This window comes from Strix aluco, chromosome 1 (assembly GCF_031877795.1).
Source record: "Strix aluco isolate bStrAlu1 chromosome 1, bStrAlu1.hap1, whole genome shotgun sequence".
Taxonomy (NCBI): Eukaryota; Metazoa; Chordata; class Aves; order Strigiformes; family Strigidae; genus Strix; species Strix aluco.
The window spans coordinates 118528879-118547532 of NC_133931.1; the positions used below are offsets into that span (position 1 = coordinate 118528879).

At 39.9% G+C, this 18654-nt stretch overlaps 1 protein-coding gene across 8 annotated transcripts in view; it reads left to right on the plus strand.

The window, feature by feature from the left end:
* Positions 1-4767: 4767 nt before the first annotated feature.
* The window catches only part of CUL2 (cullin 2), a 52767-nt gene continuing 38880 nt past the window's right edge, over positions 4768-18654 (plus strand). For 2 of the 8 annotated variants that reach the window (XM_074832364.1, XM_074832410.1), the window contains exons 1-4: positions 5015-5164; positions 8355-8493; positions 14921-15023; positions 17082-17176. In XM_074832364.1, the coding sequence (XP_074688465.1) occupies positions 8375-8493; positions 14921-15023; positions 17082-17176 (317 nt within the window). In that variant the 5' untranslated portion in view covers positions 5015-5164; positions 8355-8374. The other 6 variants (XM_074832382.1, XM_074832373.1, XM_074832391.1 and 3 more) reach the window with 6 other exon arrangements.

Sequence of the window (18654 nt, forward strand, 5' to 3'; positions counted from 1 at the left end):
GTTAAGCTTTGTCAAATGTCAACCTTCTTAGCTGATATTCTGGGGCATGGCTACACAGCAGGCTTAACTCACTGGGTCAGCGTCTGGGTTTCAGCACGTAGGAGCAGCCCCTCTGCAGAGTTAACACTGATTTAAACTCATTGATGCATAAATCATGTATCCACTCACGTAAAGCATTGGTGCATACACACAAATTTTAGTCTTGTTCTGAGTGGATACATTAGAACCATTTCTTAATGGACTCTAGGAGAACCTCTCTGTTCTTTTGGATATGCTGGCAGTGCTGTGGGAGTGATGGGATGGCACACACAGCAGAGCTCACAGCTTGGCTCATCTCAGAGTCCTGCTGTACCCTGCTGTGTATTTTCAGGCAGTAATTCTCTGGCCAACCTTGACAAAGAAACTTGATGAAAAGGGTATCGAGCTTTTACAAAGTTTTGTGACTTAGAAATTGTTATTTCCTGAATACATTTAAAATCAAGAACAATTTTTAAATACCTTACATAAAAAGCAATAATGAATGTTCATGTTCTTCCTCCTAATTGTGTTTCCCTAATCGTATTTCCTCAACTGCAGTCTTCCAGAACAGAACCTGCAGAAGAGGTAAGGATTTGGTGCCTAACATAAAGTCTGTGGAAATTGTGAATATTCACCATCTCAGAAAATCAGCAGATGATTCTCCCATGCTAAACACCCAAAATTATTAGATCTGAAAGTAACTTCCTTCCCATATCTATGTTTCCAGTTCACAACAGTTAACTCAGGACGATACTTCCTCATATAGCAGAAATTTAGAAAAGTTGTGTAAAGTTTGGGTGGTGTACACATAGAGATGCTTTTCATTAACTGCCATCTAATTTGTGATATCTAATATGATCTTGTACAATTGATTCATTCACACAACATGATTAAATAGCATAATTTAATTGTGCCAGCATATATCTTAACCTTTAAGAGTTTAATTTTACAAACTTGTTGCTAATGCTACCACTAAAGAGCCTTCAGTGTGACAAAAAGGAGAAAGTGCCCCAGATACAATCTAACACTTGCAGAAAATAACAAGCAATCAAAAGCTGAAAGTTACAACCCCCTCCCTCCAGCAAACAGGAGAGAGTTAAAACATCAAAACAGAAAAAGGTTTTTAGGTTGAAAATAGAGAAAATTGAAATGGTGTTTAAAATGCCTAGAAGCAGTTAAAAAAATAATTAAAAAACAGAGCAAAATACTAATAATTAATGAAAAAGTTGTAAGCACGGGAAATGAAATGGGCAAAGGCTTGATTTAAAAACAGGAAAAGCAATTCTGATATGAGTTTTGAGTAATTTGAACAATGGAGAGCTTTCAGAAATAAATGTCTGTTTTCCAGAAAACTATGTCTCTGTAGATACTTATACTGTATACTCTAAATGGATTCCTTTTAGCTTTAATAAAACATAAATATTGATGCAGGCACATTTCTGGAGACCCTCCTTAACATGCATGGGTTTTATGTAACACCTTTCACATTAACATGCTTTGAAGTTTTCAGTGAAATTCTGTGGAAGCATGTGTATCCCTGACATTCTATTAGCCCTGGTAATTTTTTTTAATGTCATTTAGGCACTTCCAGAAAACCTGCCCCCAATACTTTTTAAATTTGAAATTCAAATTTGCAAAGATGAAACACAGATTCTATTCCGCTTTGACAGGACCAAAGTTGGATCAGCTATATTTAGCAGCAGGTACTGGAGGGTCCTAAAGTCTGACCAATATTAAGAAACATATTCACAGCAGCAATCTGTAGTCATATTTAATGTTGATACTACACGTTTTAAAACAAGACACTTAAGGTGCAGTTTTTCTGAACCAGTTTCAGCTAGGTTTCCTTTATAATGGAGCCTTAGATGCTATTTATCCCATCCTAATGTAGAAATCTAAAATGCGGTAAATGACTTGCCTGCTTCTCTCAATATAAAAGAGGGATCTAAAATGGCTAGCGCAGCTTTAGAAATCTACTTTGTAGATGCAGAATTAGCCTGTTTTAGAATCTTCTTACTGCATCTTAAAAACCAAATAATGTCACCATAATATTGCTCACTACTTGAAGGCAAGTGTACTGAATAAACTCTGTGATGAATGGATGAAAAGATTTCCAGAAAACGTTCTGGGTATTTTATCACATTACAAACATTTTTGTATTTTGATGTTCTTTGGCTGTATCTACACTCACTAATGTGATACAACACATCTGTTGTTGCTGAGGACTTGAGATCCACACTATATGATTTTCAGAGGTTTTACTTCAGACTTTTGATCCTGTGAACATTAACAATTGATCAGCTGGAGTACCTGCTGATGTAATTGCCTGATTATTACATCATTTGGGACAATTTTTTTTTTGCAGTTGTCCATGTGAAGACCACTGCCAAACTGAGAGCCTAAATTACTCGTATTTTTTTAAATTTAAGGTCAACTAGATGTGATATTTTTTGAATACACAGAGAATTAAGCTATTTTGGTAAACCTGATATGTTCATGTTCATACAGTTTTACAAAGATACAGAAATATGCACTATGACAATTTCTTATTCAGTGTAGACTACAGAGTTAGCACTCTTATCATATATCTTTAGATTGATTTTCTGTTTTCTAATGAAGCGCCTCTTTATTCAAGACATATTTAAGCTTGCTTCTGCTGAAGTGAGGAACTGGACTTGACTTTCAATAAAAAAACAGCCTAAGCAATATTTTTCCACAACCAAAGAAATGCAGATATTTAAGAATTTGAAGTCAGTGGTTTTAAACATGCACATGTAGAAACAGATCTCTGGCTATCACCCAGGCCTGAAGTTTGTTCTGAAAGTTACGAGAACTGTAGAAGAATTTTGAGACACTTTTCAGAACACAGCCTCACTGTACCGGCTGTATATTTCCAGTGTTGTTATTTGCAGTTGGAAAGGAAAAAAAAGAGGATACAGGTATGAAAACCCTGTTGCATAATAAGAGCAGCTGTGTGGCATTTCCATAATTAAACAAACACACACGTGGGCTGAAATCAAACACAGATTTCCCTCTGGCAGGAAACATACTCCAAATAACAGATAAAACAAATTAGAATTATAGATTTATTTTGAGTGATGCAGCAATTATATTAGTAATTACTATGCTTAATTTGGTATTTTTCTGAGTGACAATTAATTTTCATATTGTCATCCAATCCCTGACATACTTGAACTTCCTCTGAAAAAAGAAAAATTTAAATAGCTAAAGGTATAGTGAGCTATTTTTAAGATTTTAGAAAGGAAATAAAAAACATGTACTTAGAAGTATTTTGTATGATATAATGGTACACATACACATAGGGGGAAAATAGTAAGATTCTAGAATAGCCTAAAGAGATACTACGTATTACTTTGCAATCTAGCAATTGTCTGTTAAAGGATCTCTTAAGAGCCACAGAAGAGATAGTTGCTAAAAAGATAATACTTTAAGTTGTTCAAATGTGTAAGAATGGATGGGTTCAGGATCATTAGCAAATGGAAAACAGATTTCCAGAGGGAAGATGAAAGAAACTGCCACAAGAAAATACAAGCCCGAGCTTCTGTTGCATTGCATGTCAAATTAACCCACACTTCGTTTGGAGAAGGGAAGGAGAAACAGGCTTGAGGAATCATATGTCTTTCTCCTGCTCTTAGGAATTACAAGTATCCCTCTGACAAACAACTTGCAGAGCCATAGTAAATCGATGAGAAAGACTTCTGCAACTAACTTTTTATGGTTGTAATACATGTTTTCTCACATACTTTGGAGCCATTCTCTCATCTGCCAGCCTGGAAACAGCTACAAAACATAAGCTGTTTTTGTCTCTAGCACAAGGCTCAGGAAGCAGGCCCCCATTTTCCTGTCTGCAAAATGGAAGAAAGTAGACTTTAGTTACTGAGAATAAGAAGCGGGAAGAGAGGGAGCCGCGAGCGCTCTGAGCGGCAGCTTGCTGCTTAGTCCTGACTCAGTGCAAACCCCGAAGGCGTCATCGTAACCAGGTGCAGACCATCTCCGACACAGAACACGTGAAGACGTTAAACTACTTCGTCTGCACAATGATTTTACTTAGTTGCTTCGAGTTAAAATCTTTGTCGCTGTTTTCCGCCAAGGAGACGGCAACGCCAGCGGCGGCCGCCCCGCCGAGGCAACTAGAGCAGGCGGGCGGCCGGGGCCGGGGCAGCCCTGCCCAGCCCCGCCGCTGCGCGGAGCCTCTTTCACTTGAACAGGTGTTAGAAGTGGTTTATTCGTGGTCGGAGTCGGAAATCCCTGCTGGGAGCCAGGGGCAGGCGGCCGCCCGACCGCGCTCTCCACGGCGGGACGGGGACGCCTCCATCTTCTGGGGAAACGGAAACCTCCTCAAAGGGGCCCCTGGGGGCCGAGGCGCCCCGCGCCCGGGGGAGGAACCCGGCACAGGGCTGGGCCTGCCCAGCGCCCGCGAAGCCGCGCAGGGGGGCGCGCAGGGGGGCGCGCAGGGGGGCGCGCAGGGGGGCGCGCAGGGGGGCGCGCAGGGGGGCGCGCAGGGGGGCGCGCAGGGGGGCGCGCAGGGGGGCGGAGGAAAGTCCTGCGCAGTCGTGTCCTGCCGGCTACGACTCCATTTCGGGCCGCGCAGCGTCCCGACCGCACAGCCCCACGCGGGCGGGGAGCGCGCGTGCGCGGAAGGGGAACCGTCCCCAATGGAGGAGCAACGCGTGCGCGGGGGCCCGACGGCACATGCGCTCTGCAGCCGTGGGCCGGCCCGCTGTGGGGAATTACGGCCGCCCGTGCTTGCCGTAGAGTGGGCTGTACCAAGCCCCTCTCCTCAGGCGGGGGGGTAGGGGTCAGAAAGTGACGGTGCGCTGGGGCCCGTGGGCCCCCGCCTATCCTGTCACCGACGGGGAGAGCCCGGGGGTGGAGGCGCACGGCGCGCAGCGCGGTGGGTGAGGAAGGGGCGCAGGCGGCAGTGCGGAGGGCGGGGGGCCGCGCTGCACCCCGTCCCCGGTAGTGGCGGCGTCGGTGGAGGGGCGGGGCGCGAGGGGCGAGTGGCTTGGGTAATGGCAGCGCTGTGAGGACGGAGCGGGGCAGGGACCGCGGCCGCAGGGCAGGGAGCGAGGGAGGCCGGCCGGCGGGCGGGCGGGCGTCGCTGACTCGAGCCCGTTGCCGCCAGGTAACCCCCCTCGCCCGCCCCGGCCCGGCCGGGAGCGCCGCCGGGTGGAGGGGAGGGAGCCCCGCGCGCGAAGGGGAGGCGGCGGACCCCGTCTCCGCGCGCTGCGGGCGGCCCGGCTGGGCCGGGTGCGTGTAGGGGCGCGGAGGGGCCGCGCCCCTGCCCTGGCGGGAGCGACCGCCGGCCCCCGCCCGCCGCCCCGCGGGGTCGTCCGGGCCGGCGTCTGTTGCTTCGCCGGGCCCGCCCCGAGCGCCTGTCCCTCGGCGGGGCTTGTGTGGCAGCGCCCTCCCCCTCTCGCCGGGCGCCGCCGGGGGGGCGCCAGCCGGGTCCCGCCGTTGCCTGGCGGGGAGGGTGTGGTGCGGTTCTCCGGCGGGGCCGGTCATCTCTCCTCGCTGGGTCCTCGGCCAGTTTCGCTTTTGTTTTGGTGGTGAGGGAGGGTGGGGAGCGCACGTCCCCTGCCCGCGGCCTGCCGGAGGGGCCGTGGGGCGCGGGGCCCCCCCCGCTGCTGCCGGGCAGGGTTACCGGCGCTGCGGGGGGGGTGCCCGGCCCCGCTGTTTACGTGCTTGGCGCGGGTGCTCCCGGCCTTGGCTGTTCATCCACCGCTAGCTTGTAATAATGTTTCTTAAGATGGTTAAATAGGTTGGGAATTTGGGGAATGTTTCGACGCTGGCCGAAAAAAACTGCATTTATTTGTGTGAACAAATACATTCAGTATGACAGCGGTATGTTTTGAAGAGTGAGGCCACTGAAGCAACATCCTTTCATTATTCTTAAACGTAAATATGTTTTAACAGTATCTGCTTACCTTAGGGCTTGTCAAACAGGTATGGTTTCCCACCCCCTGAACAGCATAAACCCTAGGGTAGATATTCTGCTCTGCTATAATTTTTACTACGGAAGTTACTTGCATCAATTTAATGTTCTGAGGTGGTGAGCTTGTGCACTGCAGACACTGAAGCACAGTAAACTCCCAAAACCCCAGGGTCTTACAGAAAAAGTTACACTGCATTTGTTAACATGTCTATAAAACAAGTTTAAATTCATATTGATGTGAAAGCTGTAAGAGAATGCCAAATAAGTCAGCTCTCTCTTAAACTAACTCTAGAATACCTTTGTGAGTATGTGGATGCATAGTGCTTTACATATTACTAGGTTTTGATGATACTGAACACAGCGTTACTCATTGTGTCATGTATTGTGGGGAGGACTTTTTCTTCACCCTTACTTCCTACCCTCAGTTTTGCTTATCTGTGAAGGAATGGTTCTTTTACCTTGGGGGTACCAAGTGTGTTTCAGAGAGAACAGCCTATAAGGTAACACTTAACTAAGTATGACTTTGTTACTAGAAGAATTTCTTAGGAGTCTTAAAAGTTTTGTGGACCATGATTATTTTTTCTTGGGGTCAGCTGAAAATACTCTTGTGTTTTCCGGAAAAAGAATAATACTAAAGCTTTTAGAAGACTGCTGCTTTTTTTTTTTTTTTCTCCCCCTCCTGGAAGTGAGCTCTGCTGTTGTTTACTTCTACTGAGGTTCATGTTTCCTTGAAACATACATCAGTTTGTGTTTTTCAACCTATTTTCTTTGATGGATATATATATTTGTTAGTTCTCTCTGATTCTCTGTGTAGTAAGCTGCTATCAACAGACATGGATTGAAGATTTTTTTATATTTCCAGAAGTGGAATAGCCATGTTGCAAATAGAACAACTTAAATGTTTCTACTGAACTGAAAATATTTATGCACTGCTTACTGAGCTTTAGTTCTTCTTAAAGAAGTTTTCTGTTCATAAAACCTAGGATAATACCACTTCCTCGATATTACTTAGTTCCTACTCAGTTTCTTTATGAAATCAAAGCAAATGTGGGTTGGGTAATATATTGATTATATTTTAAACAGAAACTATTGTGATGCAGGTAGAGGAAAACAACTCTGTGGTTCCTGAATTCACAGCAGTTAAGGAGCTTGGCTAGTTAGTCAGGGAGGTATTTTGCATGCATACGGTGTGAAAGTTGTATCTAATTTTTTTTTTTCTTACACTGAGAAGCTATATATCCTGCAGTTTGAGAGAACTAATCTCCCTGAGAAAAATTAAGAGCCAGTAATGGTTAAGGTAGTAAGCTGGTTGCTAAATAGTTTTTTAGCATGACATTTGATTCTTTCCTTTATAGAGGTGTGCTTTTTGTGCTAAAAGTGTGTCACTAGCTTTCTTTTTTCCTTTCTGACCTTGAAAATTTGGGAAGACAAGTTAAGAGTCACTTGTCCAACTATTTAAAATGGAAATAGAAGTATTCTTTCCACTTTTTGTTTTAGTCTTACAATGTCGTGTTTCTGGGCAGGAACTAGACTTGCTTTGTGCATGGAATGTCACACATCAGGTCCTTTCTAGATTAGATGCATAGGACAGAGACAAATAGAAACAAAGATGAGGCCTTCACAGTTGTGTCTCTCGGGATCTCTTTTTTTACATTACCTTTCTTTTTCCCTAGTTTTATTTCAGTAATTTAATGTTTTTCTTTCAATAAATCTCTCTTGAGTGTTTTTGATATGAAATTACTAACACAGCTTCTGTATTTTCAAGCCATGTGTTATTTGAAAGAATTCAGTATTTGTCCTGCTGCGCAGTGCAATAAGCTGCACAAGCTCTGCATAATGCTCTGTGTTTATATGTGTTTTCTTTTTGTCATCCTGATCAAAGCTTTTGGGTTTTGTGGCTTTTTAAATGTAACACCAAAAATGTCTCATGAAAGCTTGAGGTGAACATAGGCTACAAACTGACGATAGTAATTTTAAGTACTCTGGTAATATGTCCACTGTGTTCCTGCCCAAAATTCTCTCAGATACAGCTGAAACAGTCTTTGCATAAAAGTGAACAAACAAAAATTTACAGGACAGTTATTTTCTTCATATGGCACTGTTAGTGGGCAGCTTGGTAAGGGGATGAACTTCATGTTAGATTAATTGATGTTATGTTACAGGCTATTCATGCAACATTAATGTTCCATTCCATAATGGTAAAATAAGGGCCTAGTGAGCTTGATTTTGGAGGGTAGGGAAGCGAGGTGGGTTTTCTTCATGTTGCTGTACCATGGTGGTGCAACAGTGTACAAAGTTTAAATTGAAAAATTGAAAGGAAATGTTATTTTTTTTTTAAATGATTGTGCAATGTTGTCTGACATGTTTAATTTTTCTACAGATTAACACTAAAGCCCCACAATGTCCTTGAAACCACGAGTAGTTGACTTTGATGAAACATGGAACAAACTTCTAACAACTATTAAAGCTGTTGTTATGTTGGATTATGTTGAAAGAGCAACGTGGAATGATCGCTTCTCGTATCCTTTAAGTGAAAATCTGACTTCATGTGTTTGTATGATGTGTTTAGCATGGAGTAGGCCTGTGTTATGTAACAGTTTCAGTGGTCTTGATCAGAAGCTTGTTGTAAGGTTGTATCTGTTATTAAGCTGGTGGGTCGGTGGATATGTTGAAAGAGATGAGAAATTCTGCATACTTGGGAAGTAATCTATGTGAAAATCACCACAGTAATGAAAAGTAAACTGGTCTGAGTTTTACTCACTTTTAGTAGTTTTAACACTTACCTTAGGCTATAGCTGTTCACAAGAACACATGCATGGAATTTCCCCTGTTCTGATAATGAATTTTTCCTGTATGCTTAAGAGTGTGTGTGTCAGGGGAAACACCTAAGACACAGAATGCACATCTTTAAATCTGGGGGTGTGGGGAGGTTGTTCTGTTTAAAGATGTCTCTCTCTTCTTTGCACTTCTAAGTGTACTGATGACTACCATACTGGACATTTCTATAGCAAGGGTTTATAAAAAAGCCTTCTTCCTGTTGTTGTCTCTCTATTCCTGACAGTTAAGCTATGTTTAAAAATAATTACACCTTCTAGCTGTGATTGTATGGTCTTGCTGTTCAAGTCACAGCTGTACATATATTGTTGTAGTGAAAGGTTTGTATTTTACATATGAAATGGACTTGTAATTTTTCACAAGATTTAAGTTTCAGTGAACTTCTCTTAAAAGAAGTGTAACTATTCTAACCAGTTATATTGTACCCTGTGTCTATGCATTCATTAGCCATTACAGTGTGGTGAGTAATGAGAGAATTTTAGGAGGCTTTGCAGCTGTTCTGCAGCAGTTTGACTGAATTTGGTGTAATTATAGGGGGGGAGGAATGGTTTAGACTTATTTATTGATTTGTTAATTCTTCTGGATGAAAAAAGAAGCTCCTGAGAAGATTCTTGTACGCAGAGTTTTACAACATAAGCTTATTCTGTATGCATGAGCTAGACTAAAAGTCTCTTCTCATTTTGAATGTGTTACCATTTCTCAGAATTGCTTTCCTATGTGCCTGTGTTTTGAGTGTGTGCGTGTGTATAAATACATAAAAGAAAAATTTAGTCCTTGTGGAGCCTTGTTCTATGGTACAATAATCTTTAAGGAGCTCTTCCGTTTTCAAACTTTGAAATTAATTTCTGGGGGCATGACTCTTCACCTTGTCTTAGAGTCAAGTTCAAATTACTCCAAAATTTACAGACTTTTCAAATTAATTAGTTGTGCACTTATGTGCTGACAAATTGTGCTGTAGTCACTCTTTCTAAGCAGTTCTTGGGAATTACATATTTCAATCTTCAACAAGAGGTTAACTTCTGTAGCTTAAAGCTCTAAACATTTAAACAAGGGCACCTAAAATAGATTTAAATCTAAAATAATAATTGAATGAGGTGAATTGATGCCCCTTGTCACACTATTTCACTTAGAACTTCTTATGTGGAGGCCTTGTACACAAGTCTGCTGTTGATCCGCTTTTGGGATTTATTCCAGTTGATTGAACATCAGAAAGGCAACACTTGTGAATAGCAGACTCAGGAAGCAGTCTTGGAAGAATCATTTGGCATGTAATTCTTAAGACCTTACTTACTATCATCTCTTAATTTTGGATAGTGACACTATTAGTCTCTAATTTGGCACAGACAAGAGCCTTTTGGCCTATTCTTTATGACTGAATGGCCTGAGGAGCTTGTGTGACTTGTAACTTCCAGATTAAATATTGATTAATTAGTACTTCTGCTGCCTTTAACCAAACTCTGTGTATTAACACAAACTGCTCACTAAGTAGTCAACAACTTGGTGAAACTGATAGTTCTATGTAGCTGGTGTGAAACATTTTTCCGGGTTTTAAATATATAGAATAGAATCACGGAATGGTTTGGGTTGGAAGGGACCTTAAAGACCATCTATTTCCAACCCCCCTGCCATGGGCAGGGACACCTTCCACTAGACCAGGTTGCTCAAAGCCCCGTCCAACCTGGCCTTGAACACTGCCAAGGAGGGGGCAGCCACAACTTCTCTGGGCAACCTGTTCCAGTGCTTCACCACCCTCACAGTGAAGAACTTCTTCCTTACATCTGATCTAAATCTACCCTCTTTCAATTTAAAGCCATTACCCCTTGTTCTATATAAAGAAAACTAAAGTATTAATGATACATTTTTAGGAAGATGTGGCATTTAAAAATTACGTCATCTTGTTCTTTTGTTAGCTTTTTGTTCTCTGTTATTCAGTTTGAGTAATCTGTTTCTAAACATCTATAGGGATTTTAAAGGAAATGTCATATTAACTCTGTTTTTCTTGCTGCTTAATAAGCACAATAAAAAGGTGACATGATTTGAACTGTGTATAAATGAAATTCATACAGGTTATTTAATTGATTATAGTGCTACTTGATCTTTGTAGTCTCTCTGTAGTCGAAACAATGATGTGGAAACATAGGATAAAATGCAGCAAAGAATCATGATTTCAGACTGCAGCAGTGTATTCTAAGAAGTTTGCTTTCTCTTGTGCTGCTTAAGACAGCTGAGATCAAATGGTGTATACAGACTAGTAGTATTTTAGGGATGAGAGCTTTGTACTATGCATACTCCACTTCTAGAGCTAATTTTTGCCTCACTACTTCCCCAGAACTTGTTTGTCTTGAATACAGTGTTTTCTTTTTAACGCTGATGGTAATTTTGTTAAACATAGCTTATCTTTAAACATAGCTTATATCTCAAACTTGAAATGCTAGAATGGCAATGAGCTGGGAACCACAAGAGAGTGTGAGAGTTAAAATCTTCTGGGAAAGATCACTTGAAAGACCTTATGTCACTTTATTTAAACTGTGAGTCATCTCAAGCCACCTTTGACCTTCATATTTCCTTTAAGGTTCTCTGCAGAAAGAAATGTTTCTGGAGTTGTTTCATTGTCTGGTGAATGAGTGACAGTTATGTCTCTCTATTTGAGATATTATTTACAATAATTTGGTTATTATGAATGCTTTGTATAACTTTCAAGACTTTGCTTCTAACTGTTCAGCAGGCCAGGGAGTGCTCTTTAAGTTAAGAGGCTGTTTAAGCTTGACTAGAGACTGCTAGTTCATCTGTACTTTGATAAACTACCTTTTAGCAGTAGAACTTTTTTGAACGGGTAGATCAGGATCTTCCTGTTGTTCTCTTGAGTTTTCCACCAACCGAATAAATAGGATGAACAGTACCCAGGAAGGAAGGTAGCCATACTGCAAACAGAATTATTTTAAAAATATGCAACATTGTCACCTTCTTTTTTCCATTTTTCTGCATGTTTGTTCTCCCTTCTCGAATCCCCCATATTACAAGGATCCTATGATGAACCAGAAACTTAAACATGTATTTTAATATAAGAACTAGCCCAAAGAGAAGGAGTAAATGAAGTTCATATGATCATGATTTTTTCTGACTGTGAGTCCTCAAGTGCTCTGTGAATTTTGATTGTGTAACAGAGGAAGACAGACAATCACAGAAATTTTCCAAAAGCTCAACTTTGGTCTTGTAGAGAAGATGTATTCTAAACCTTCTGTTAATAAATATATGGTCTTAAGTAGATGCTTTTTTAACCCTGAGGACAATGTTTGTGAGCTTTTTATGGCTTTGGATACAGTATTTTCTTGTTGATGGTAATTTATTTTTTTTTCCTCAGTTTGGAATTGCTTCAGTTTCCCGTTGCTGGGTAATGCCCCTCAAATAGCAACTACCGGAGCACTTAAATCGCACAAGGCTTTTGATGTTCTTGTTCTCAACACAGAGTGAAGGCCCCTAAGCAGCAGTTTGGCTTCAGCTTTGTTTGACCTTTCTCACCCTGCAAACTACGTTGTGAACTGGGAGGACAGATGGCTTTCACCATTAAAGTTAAATTATTGAACAGTAAAGGCGTCTTCCTGGTCTACTAAGGGAGAGCAACACAGAAGACGTGCTTCAAGCTTATGGAGTAAAATACCAGTCATGATTAATGATTTCTTCTCCCCTCAAAGGTGGTTTGTTTTTGGTTTTTTTTTTTTTAGAGATTCATAACGTTTTGAACACTACACTTAAATTTGTATTTTGGACTGAAAGATACAGTTAGATGAATGAACTAATACAAATCGAGCAAGAATGTGAACTTTCTGTAGCAAAGCTGCTCTGTAAGGTGTTTTTGAGACTCATGGTAGCTCTTTTTTGTAGAAATCCCGGAGAAACTTAGTATCCACTGAGTAGAATTTGATGCTGATTTTTATCATTCGGTTGACACAGGAAAACGCGTGAGGTGCCTGTGGAAGTGCTTCTATGATTAAGCTGTTAGTTTGCATACCTGCTGAAATTAAACTGAGTGTCATATTTCAATGAAGAATACTATATTCAGCTTTCTTCATTTGCAAGAAAATTTGACTGTTACCTGCAATAAGGAAAGTGCATTTTCCTGAAGGACTACAGATACTATTTTTGTTCTTAAATAGGTTTGGTACAACTAAGAAACTTGTTTACAACAGTCAAGTCATCTGGACCCCTAACTGAAGCCTAGGGCACAGAGGCTAGATAAATTCAGAGGTGTTTGCTGCTTTTGTCAGATAAGCTGTCATTATTATTTTCTTGTGCTTTTGTGGTAAGACTGCCTATTTCCTCTAACTTTGAAGTAAGTTGCTCTTGTAGCAGAGATCCATAATAGTTTTGGTGATGCAGATAGTGTAGTTGTGGATCTAAAGAAAAAAAAAAGTCCCCTTTGCTTGTGAGTAGCTTGCAAAGACTGCTAATTCTGGAATTTACTCTCTCAGAAATGTTTTATTTGCATAGTGAAGAGACCTGTGGTCTGAATGAAATTGAGGATGTGTTCGACTACGGACCATCCTTAGACTGACAAAACTTGTTTGGGGGTGGAAATCTCTAAAAAAAACCCCACAATTGCTCTTTACAATCTGTTTAAGAAAATCTTTCATTCTTCACTACTAATTTAATACTTTGTTTTGGTATTTTGTAGGGGATAACTTTGTAAGGTGGTGTAATGTAATGCTAGCTACTGTTACAAAGCAGTGAGTGAATATTGCCTGTTTTGTTTGTTGGTCTTTCCATTAATGCTTATTGCCATTCCAAGGAGAATTCTGGTAAAGATGATCTATATGATTGAAATAGCTGTACTTGAGATTAGACTCTGATTAAGCTCTCAGAGTTTCCAGTTGCCAACTAAAGGCTTTTTCCATTTAATTGTCCTACATCAGTAACTTCTCTGTTTTGAGGACTACTTCTATACAAAAAATGAAACATGCTTTTGGGAAAAACTGTGTGATGAAAGCTTGATGCTGTTCTGTAGACTAAGCAGGTGACCTGTCAGTTGTCCTTACATCTTCTACCTCCCCTTACACAGGAATGTGTAGACTAGAGGAAAGCGGATCTCTTGTCTTCTCTTAAAGAGCTTATCTTAAAAAGTAACCTATACTGAATCATTATTTCTACCATGGCTGGTTTTATAAAATGCCTAGACTTAGTGGAGAAGCACGATGTTCTTAAATAATTTTTGCAGAACTAGTTTATTTCCCACAGTTGTTCACCTGAAGCTTGACTTAATCCTCACTTGACTTTTCTGAAAGCAAAGTTCTTAATCATAAATTCTTTTCCTGACAAAGTATGAAGTGACTTTTTTTAAACTTGATACAAACCTTACAAACCAAAGGTGTAGCTGTGCAAGATACTTCAGGGACAAAACCACCTTAAGGGGTTTAATTGTGTGCTGCTGCCCATTTAAGTGAGCTTGTGTGTGACTGTGATCTAAACAGGATTACTGAAATGATATAATGGTTAAAAATAAAACAAAGGTTTTTGGATCCACACCACCATTGTGATGACTTAATTTCCAGTGTTCCACAAAATTGTTTTACCTGTGGAGTTGGGGGGAATATGCAGGGGCAGTAAATTTTTTTGGATCTTGGGGAGGAAAACTTGAAGTCGGCTTCACCTCATCTTTGCTCTGCTCTATACTTGGTTAATCACATTCTTAACCGAATTAGTGTTTCTTTCTGTTACTAGGAAAGAGTCTCAATTTCACATTGTCTGCAGATACTGGAGGAAGAATTTTGGATGAAAGCTGACTTTTCACTTTGAGATTATTCATAGAAGTCAACTAAGTGGTAGAAGCCATGTCAACATGGGGCTACCAGAAATTCCAGGATCTCAGTTTTAACATTCCCTCACCTTCCACCACTTTAAGTTTATTATTGACATAGAAAACAGATTCTTCACAAACCAGGACTTACACTAATTTCAAAAAATGATCTATTTTATCTTTTGTGCTCAACTGTAAAAACCAGAACAAAAAATCAATCTAAAATGCATGTGTGGGAGAAAAAAAGGTTCTGTAAATCTTAAATTTTGTTGATACGCTTTCACCCTTTAACCAGATACAAACCTTGACTCTGAGTCCAGAGACATTTACGCTTTGTGTGTGGCCTATCCTGAACCTCTTGGAGAGAGACTTTATACTGAGACTAAAATTTTTTTGGAAAATCATGTACGCCATTTGCACAAGGTAACCTATACAGTTACTGATATACATGTAGGTGTTGTTTATCCTTTTTTTACTTTAAGGAGGGGTTTTGTTGGTTTGTGTGTATGAAGGTATGCAGATTTTGTGAGGCTGAATCACAGAGGACAGAGTTCCAGAGACAGAACATATATATATATATATATGTATCTAGGTAACATGTATATCGCACAGCACAGTGTGGACAGCTGTATAGATATCTGTCTATATGCAACACAAAAGAAAGAACTTTCTTTTTAAGCCAACAACTATGGTTTATATAAAATATTAATTGTTGGCTTGTAAAGTAAGCTCTTTTCTGTTGAATGCTTATAATCAAGTTACAGAAATGTCTTCATTTTCCAAATGTGCTATAGTTTGTTATTAGTCTTCTGTCACAGCATAGAAGTGTCCACTTTTTGCCTACTTTTTGCCTAGTTTTTGTCTATTACTGTTTTGGAAACTGATTTTATATACCCTACTAAAAACTTTGAAAATATGTGGGAAATAAAATTACATAAATGCTTGGGAGGGGAGGAAGTAATTACATAATTTATTACGACAAATAACAATACTTGTATACCTATATAGCTGTGAATTAACTTCTGTCTTATCAGCTAAGATGCCTTATTTCAGCAGAATCATGATTGATCATGTCCAATATATAAGATAGTGAACAGCGTCTCCTTGTATTTCAGTAAAAAGAGAAGTAGATTTAAAGATGTCCGCCTGCCTTTGGTGTCTGCATAGGAAATGAAGAATTGCAAATTCTGGATAGTACTGCTAAATAGCTTGATGCTATTTTTTTGAGCTGAGATACCTGTGTATTTGACAAGATAGATGGGGTATCTTAATGGGTAGTTCCACTGGTTGCAGAGAGGATACCTCTGACACTTTGGTAGACTAAATCAGTTTGCTAAACTGGCAGACAACTCAGCCAAAAAAGTTCTTCCTCATTTATTTAGTGAGCTGAATGAGCTCACTTAAGATAATCAGGCAGGTGCCAGCACAGTAGAAGCTGTGGGAAGTAGCAGAAAGCGTACATCCGTTTTTTTAAATAGGCTATCCACCATTTGTCTTTGAAATAATGTTGGAAAACCTTCACAAAATTCATACTGCAGAGGAAAGCACTTTCAATTCTGTTTTGTCTGCTAGCTTTCCTCTTTTACATTATTTTTGCATAGGCTTCTTTGCTGCTTGAGCCAAAGTTTAGAATTACATACTGTAGAGAGAATTATAGTTGAATTCCTAGGATCTCATCCTCCTTCACAAATCATACTAATTTGTTTAAATTGTTGAACTTACTCCTTTGAAGTATTGAATATATTTGGAGAAATTCAGTTCATCAGCAACTTCTTAGATGATAGTTTGCTTAAATTCCAAAAGATTTGCGTCTAGATTTACAAAACTTAAGACATGTTTAAGTTTGCACAATTCAGTACATCAGCAACTTCTTAGATGATAATTTGCTTAAATTCAAAAGATTTGCATCTAGATTGTCTAGATTTACAAAATTTAAGACGTGTTTAAGTTTGCACATATCTACGCTTTGTTAAGCTTGTTTTATTCCAGGATTCTTGGTAAGTATAAGGGCTTGTCTAACCAGTAAGGCATACTGATTTTAAACAGTTACAGTTAGGCAACTCCTCCAGTGTACGTGTGGCTGCATGAACTTAAAATTGATCTGTGTCAGTGGGGGAATAGTTATGTGAGTTATCCCACCAGTATGATGTCAGAATATGAACCATGCTTATTCAAGCAAATACTTCTTGTAAAGATGAATAGAAAAGAATACATTATAGAGGCTGTTCTTTTTAAATGCAAAATAAAACAACTCCAAGTGTTGTAGCTGGTTTACCAAAACTTCCTGGAATGAATATTTGTTAGTTTTCTGGTCATTGCAACAATGTTATTTTTAGACTGGTTAAAGCTTTAGGTGTGGTCTTAATTTTGAATCTGTGATTGTTGTTCCAAAATTAGAATCCTGTTACAACTTTCTATGTGTTCTCTTTTCATACTGATTTTAGCTGGGGGGGCGGGGTGGGGGGGTGTCTTCCTTCACAGAGAGTTCTGGAAGCTGAAGAACAAGTACTGGTTATGTATCACAGATACTGGGAAGAGTATAGCAAAGGGGCAGACTATATGGACTGTTTATACAGGTAAGCTTTGCAAATGAGTTGTTAAACTTTTGAAATTATTACAGTGATCTGCAGTTTAAGTCCAAGAATGTTGCTTAAGGAGAGCAGTTGCTGAATATGCTCCAGGTCAGTTTTGGAGAGAATATAGTTATGGTAGCAGAACGTGAGAAAAAAGGAATAATGCTTCAACAGGTTGCCACTGAAGTAGTTACCTAAGATGATTCCTACTACTCTTTCATAGTAATATATTCTACCTCTGTTGTTTCTGATGTTGCAGTGCCAAATATGTTGGTGCTAATGAACCCTGCAGTGACATAGCTCGTGATCTTAGGTGTTCTTCTACAAGAATGGCATTGTACTGAAGTGTATGGTTTGAAGCAGAATGGCTTATTTCAGAGCTTAGTCACATACCTTGGCAAAAACACAGCTGTCTCTTCTAGAATAGCTTTTCAGACAAGGCTGTGTACTCTTTGTGTCTTTTCTTTTCAGGTGAATGCTTGAGCTGCAGGGATTGGAGAGAGTGAAAATTCTGCCTTGTTTCTTTTCTGAGAACTTCAGAAACTAATAGACTGTAGACAGGCAACCAATTTTACCTTTTTTTTTCAGTAGATTACAGCCAAGTCTACAAATAAAAACGCAACTAACCCCTGATATTTTTGTACTTCTACTGTTCCCTGAATTGCAAGTGTGTTTTGTTGCTACTAGTGATAGCTTAAGCATTAAAACTCACGCATTCATGAGTTGCTAGAATTACAATTGTATTGAGATGGCTTTGGATTTACGAGGATTTGGATTTTCATTCCAGTCTGACTGTAGGTTGAACGTTCTAGTGTCCATTATGCAGATAAATATAAGTTATGAGGCATTGTTAATATTATACTTACTTGATGGTATGATATGAGGATTTACAAAGCATTTCAAGACCTTTGCTATTACGTTAGGAGATGTACATGTGATCTTGTAGAATCTAATAAATTACCTCTAGCAGACTGGGAACAAATGTGATGGAGTCTATCTTGGGCTTGCAAACTTTAGTTCCAGAATGTGTTACTGACTTAACTGGAGAGTTGATATGGGGGGGTGGGAATCCTATTTAATGTGTATGAATCTCACTGATTCTGCTTTGTGTAACAGTTTTTCTGAATGCTGGAGTGCTTCTGGTCCTAAACCAACAAAAAAATACTTCTTTAGCAGTTTGAACCTGATTTTTCTGTTTTACTTTTAAACAGGCTAGGGCATTTTCTTTCCAGACAGTTGTTATGCACAGGAACCAACCTGTCATATATATAAGCTCAGTAGAGTGGTATTCATGTATCAGTGAAGGCAAGTTCTTAAACTATGAAGTTATTTATTTCACGCCAGCTCTGCCCATTCTAACTCTTCTTCCTGCTTTGCATACGGTGTTTTGGTCCAGAAAATGTACTTTTTAGATGTTCTGTTGGAAACAATTTTACCTCAAAGTTATCTACTCTGTGTAGAAATTCTGAATTTTGTCATAT